At 40.5% G+C, this 5,717-nt stretch overlaps 1 protein-coding gene across 1 annotated transcript; it reads right to left on the bottom strand.

The window, feature by feature from the left end:
- Positions 1 to 411: 411 nt before the first annotated feature.
- On the bottom strand, positions 412 to 5,221 carry LOC123395522 (ASC1-like protein 1). Its single transcript, XM_045090522.1, has 6 exons — positions 4,662 to 5,221; positions 1,786 to 2,012; positions 1,534 to 1,689; positions 1,263 to 1,448; positions 958 to 1,142; positions 412 to 867 (listed from the first exon to the last, which is right to left on the bottom strand). Exons 1-6 carry the CDS (start codon positions 4,821 to 4,823, stop codon positions 836 to 838), a joined length of 948 nt encoding a protein of 315 aa, XP_044946457.1. The 5' UTR covers positions 4,824 to 5,221; the 3' UTR covers positions 412 to 835.
- Positions 5,222 to 5,717: the final 496 nt, after the last annotated feature.

Below are 5,717 nucleotides of genomic sequence, written 5' to 3'. Positions count from 1 at the left end.
TTTGTGGAGCATCATCATAGCGTGCATGAGCATGCACAACATGACAATAAAGACGGACAAGGCGGAAGACTTCCACTATGAAAAAAGGAAAGAAAAAACAACTTATCTGGCATTGGAGGGATGAGCACCGACTACAGAAATTTCTTCAAAGTATATCAACAGATTGATTTCTTCGAGTGTATCAACAGATTAAAGACTGCGTGGGGACATGAACTACTCCGTGAAGACCTTTTTGAGCATTTGCAGGAGCTCCATGGACAAGAAACTTCTTCATGTTTACTTCAAATGCATTGGGACCATTTGTTATGTTTAAATATGAATTGAAAATTAAATGTCATAAATTGTGGGTTTGAAACTAAAATACAAATTTTGAATTCTTATGATGATAAATCAAAGATGCAAGTGCAGAGAGAACAAGAATTCTTGTCCAGATTACCCATTATAATGCAAGATACACCCAAGTGGTAAACTGAGTTGCCACAGCGTATTACACAACGACGTCAATGCCCATTATAATGCAAGATACACCCAAGTGGTAAACTGAGTTGCCACAGCGTATTACACAACGACGTCAATGCATCATGAATCAACTAATCCTTCCTAGACTGAATAAACTTATTACGCTCTCTTTTATACAAATACGGATCCAGGGCAATATACATCAACTTTGTATATGATAGCACAAGTAGCTGTAGTAGCAACTCCTGCAAGTTGTGGCTGCCTTGTTTGACACAAAGATTGATCCGATCTAGTGAAATCAGTGCCTAGGGTGATGTATCTTCCTGTAGGGAACACACCGTATAGTTCTTCAGTTAAGCATCCAACAACCTACAGATTAATCTTCGTGGTCTTCTTCGCCTTCAGAATCTGTTTTATAGCAGGTGGCTTATAAGAAATCAATATGCTGCTACGAAAGGAAACAGACCTAACGAGAAAATGGGCAAGACAAATACTGACCGGATCGAACATCGTCACCAACACGTCCTCTAGATTGGATTTGTTTGACTAACATCCGGTAAATCAGTACCCACCAATATATGTGAAGGACTAGAAGTGAGAACAGGAGACTGTTGAAAAGATAGTAGTATACGGAGCTGTAAAATTCCTTTTTCTCCTTGTCAAGGATCACAGCTACTTCATAGCTGAAAAAGACACGAGAGCGTTGAATCAATCAATAAAACGCGATACAAATGTTAGTGGAGTTAAAAAGTCAGAGTGGCACCAGGCACCAGAGCAACCTACAAGCTGTAGTAAATGTTTACCTTGTGCTCCTCAGGATCCAGAAAGGGAAAATTATTAGCCGAAGAAGGATCCACGAAGCCACAAAAAGTAGAAACGCTACAACAGCTAGCCCCTCACAGCTACTATACTTGGCCATCTTTCCGATCTCTAGGAATATATCACTCGCATCATGGACAGCTAAAATGACCGAGCCAGCACGAGATAATCTGTTTAGAAACAGCAATAACATCAAGACCTGGCAATGATGTGTATCATTATGGTATGGAAGGGCAGTTGCACTCATGCACAAACCTGCAAATGTAGGACATAACAATCAGAACAACGGTTGCTACATGGTGAGACATCGAGACTCCGAAATCCTTGCGTCTTGTTTCCCAGAACAGAAGGGCAAAGATGGAATATGTGTAAAATCCAGCAGCATACATGTATACAGCCTTAAGCTTCAGTCTGAGAAAGAAAAGAAAAATTAAGGTTGAAGCCTCTTGGGTAAAAGCAATGCTGCAGTAAAGAATAAAAGAGATTATTCTTGTTTCTATCGCTTACTTCATCTTTTGATCAGGCCAGAGCTGCTCACCAGGCCCTACCCAGAAGTATCTGGTGTTTGTAAACCATGGCTCATTGTATGTTACAGATAATGAAAGGACCTCTGCAGAAAGAAAATAAACAAATTTCCACGCCGACTCCTTAAATTTATTGATTTTCTTTCTCCTTTCATCTGTTTCAGCAAGCTTGTCATAACCCTTTCCAAATATAAGTCTTCTTGCTAATATCTGCAAATAGAGTGAAATGAAAGTACTATAATATACGCATGTAAGGGAGTACTGGAATAGGATGAACACTACATGATGACCATCCCAGTCGTGATTGCACCATTCTTGCAAACGATTTGCTCATGGTGCACAGTTTTAATGTTGCATTACAGCAAATATAAGAAACTGGCACAAAACTAGTCTGTTATGGCTTATAGTTCCCCTCTCTTCGCACTAGAAATTTATAAAGTCAAAATAGTGCTTGGACTCTGTAAGACTTAATTTTCATGTGTCAACATTAGTTGCTGCATGTAATACAACGGTGGATGGGCATAATCATAAATTGGTATTAATACATACCGCAACAATGTTAGATTAATTTTTTTGAACCACTATCACATTAGCAATTGCTAAAAAAAACACATAAGGATCCACTGATCTCTACTGGAGTCTGGAGAGGGCTCCATGGTTTTCAAACTTGTGTATGCAAGGAAGCCATAAACTGGAAATGTAATAAAATCAGTGCCTCGAGAAATAATCACTCTGCAATTTACATATGAAGCAACTTGTCACGGCCTAGGGTTTAAGCTTAGTTAAGAGGGAAATGGTAGTAAACCTAAGTCATGACAGATTCAAGAGAAACGCTGCAGCTATGTTAAATAACAGAGGATGATATTTGGCCAATGCTAAACCCTATTTGCCTCCAATACATATTCTACAATTTTCTAGATAAACTTGGATAGTGGCATGTCCCGCCTCACAACAGATTCACTAGCAATATAGCACAGTAAATTTGACTCACACGCCAATATCAATAACCGAATAGAACCCAAAGAATACCACACTTCACAGTTTTCTCTATATATTTTCATATTATATGTATTTAGTATTGTAGATATACATAGTTTCCTCTATAAACTTGGTCAAAGTTTGTTTCGTTTGACTTATCAGAAAATATATGTGCACTACATTATGGAATACAGGGAGTATGAAGATGCTTAAAAGTACTACCCTATATCAAACTAGTTTCCTCAGTGTGTATAGTTCTGAAAGCAAACATAACAAACTAGCACAAAACTGGTCTGGTCTGGCTTATTTCAGTTCCCCTCTCTTTGCTGTAGACAATTTAAAGTCAAAATAGTGCTTAGGTTCTCTAATAGTTAATTTTCATGTGTCAACATGAGTTACTGTATGTAATACAACGGCGGATGGGCGTAATCATATATTGGTAATAATACATACTGCAACCATGTTAGATTTTTTTTTTTTTGAACCACTATCGCATTAGCAATTGTCAAAACCATGAATGGATCCACTGATCTCTACGGGAGTCTGTAGAGGGTTCCATGGTTTTCAAAATTTTGTATGTAAAGAAGCATAAACTAGAAATACAATCAAATCAGTGCCTCAAGAAATAATCACTCTGCAATTTACATATGAAGCAACTTGTCAGGGCCTAGGTTGAGCTAGGTTAAGAGGGAAATACTAGTAAACCTAAGTGAAGATAGATTCAAGAGAAATGCTGCAGCTAAGTAAATAAGAGAAGATGCTATTTTGCCAATGCTAATCCCTATTTGCTTCCAGTAGATATTCATTCTACAATTTTTTAGATAAAATTGGATAGCGGCATGCCCCGCCTCACAGCACATTCGCTAGCAATATAACACAACAAATTTTACTACCACGCCATTTAACCAATAACATCAGTAAGCGAATGGATTCCAAAGAATCACACACTTCACAGTTTTCTCTGTATATTTTCATATTATACAGTATACTCCCTCCGTCCAAAAATAAGTGTCACAACTTTGTACTACCTTTAGTGTAAAGTTGTACTCCCTCCGTCCCGGTGTATAAGTCATTTGCGTAGTTCTAGGTCACCGATTTGAGGAATTAAATATGTGTTATATGTCATGAAAAGTATATCACTAGATTTCTACACGGATTTAGTTTCTAAATATATATTTTTTGTCACATATGATACATATTTAGATAGTTAAATTGTCGATCTAGAACTACACGAATGACTTATACACCGGGACGGAGGTAGTACTAAGCTTGAGACACTTATTTTGGTATGGAGGGAGTATATTAAGTATTGCAGATATAGATAGTTTCCTCTATAAACTTGGTCAAAGTTTGCTTAGTTTGACTTATCAGAAAATCTATGTGTCCGGTGTATGAAGATGCTTAAACTTACCACCCTAAACAAGAGGGAAAACAAGTGGCATCTAAAAACGTGTCCACGATTTGATTATTATGTTAGAAAGAAGGCAACTTTCCAAAAAGCAGTCACGACGACCACAGCTTTATCAAGCCTAATCCAGCATAATCTCAAATTCTCAATCAAAATGCAGTACATTGTTTCTATGGTGCTGTATATTCTAGTTTCTATTTGCTTTTCTATCTATTGATTGACAATTTGGTACTACATAGTTACAGAAGCTTACATCATCAGTACACAAATTGACATGTCAGAACATGCATAGTCACAGAAACTGTTATCCCGGCACACCAGTTTTATGAGAAAACCGATCCATGAACACGACCAGGACCAGCAATACCGAAGCAAGGGGTAATGCTTATCCAGCAACTAACTGCAGCTTAGCACGGGCATTCCGGATCCAGCGAACCACTAAAACCGAAGACGGAAGCAGCCAAGCAGTTTACCTCGAAGACGAACCGGTCGAGGAGGAAGCGCAGGGCGGGAAAGAAAGCGACAAGGATGGGAAGCACGGCGTAGTCGCCGTACGCCGGGTAGGCCTCGGCCTCCCAGTCCACCGGCGTCGAGGACGAGTAGGATCTCGTGAAGAGCTCCACGAGCGCCGCCATTACGGGAGGGAGATCCAAATCCAAATCCAAGAACCCAACGCCCAGCTGGTTTCTTGGATCCGAGACTCCAAACAGACGCGCCGCCGAATCGAGAAGCCCACGAGCGCTCCCGAGGATGGACGAGTCAACACGAAGCTGCCGCGAGGCGAGATTCGGTACGGGTGGAGCTGAGCAAGAACTGGAGGAGGAGGAGTACTACTAAATCTTCCGCCTTGGTGGTAACGGATTGCTGCTGCTGCTGGGAGGAAAACGGGAGCGGACGCGCTGGCGCCCTTTTCTGCGGGGGATTGGAGAATCCACTGGGGCTGGGGTTGGAGTTGGGTTGGGTTGGGTGGGGAGATGAGATCTGAGCGTCAGCTTTATAATTTAGTAGCGGCGTTATTGGTTACGAAGAAGCAACCAGGCGGCGGGATCCCGTCTGTGACGGAAAAAGAAAGGGTACAAATCCCCTTTGTCTCCGGTTGGTCGACTGGTTCGTGCTCCACGTGACCCCGTGGGCGTATCGGTATGGCTGGCTGGATTTCGTTGTCGCCAAAAATCATGGGAATTTAGAGCTTTTCTTGGGATTTGAAACTTGGATAGCTTGCTCATGGTGCTTTTCTGTGTGCCTGTGTCACAAAATTCAGATCCAGAGTTATGTAAGCACGTCGTATTTGCAACCAGATCTGTCATTTTCGTCCGTTCGTATGTAGATTGAAGTTTTATATGTTGCTGTAAATGCACCCTTTTGTCAACTCGACGGTTGTTTTCGTGGCCAAAAAGAAAGAAAGCTCACTCCATATATTTATTAAAAAAAAGTCGTTTCGTTATGCTCTCATGTTTTTTTACGCAGAACAATCAAAATCGCTCACATATACGCGTCTTTATAAACGCACGCACACACTTTTTATTCTT

Source organism: Hordeum vulgare, chromosome 5H (assembly GCF_904849725.1).
Source record: "Hordeum vulgare subsp. vulgare chromosome 5H, MorexV3_pseudomolecules_assembly, whole genome shotgun sequence".
NCBI classification, from domain to species: domain Eukaryota; kingdom Viridiplantae; phylum Streptophyta; class Magnoliopsida; order Poales; family Poaceae; genus Hordeum; species Hordeum vulgare.
This window is presented reverse-complemented; position numbering and strand designations above follow the sequence as displayed.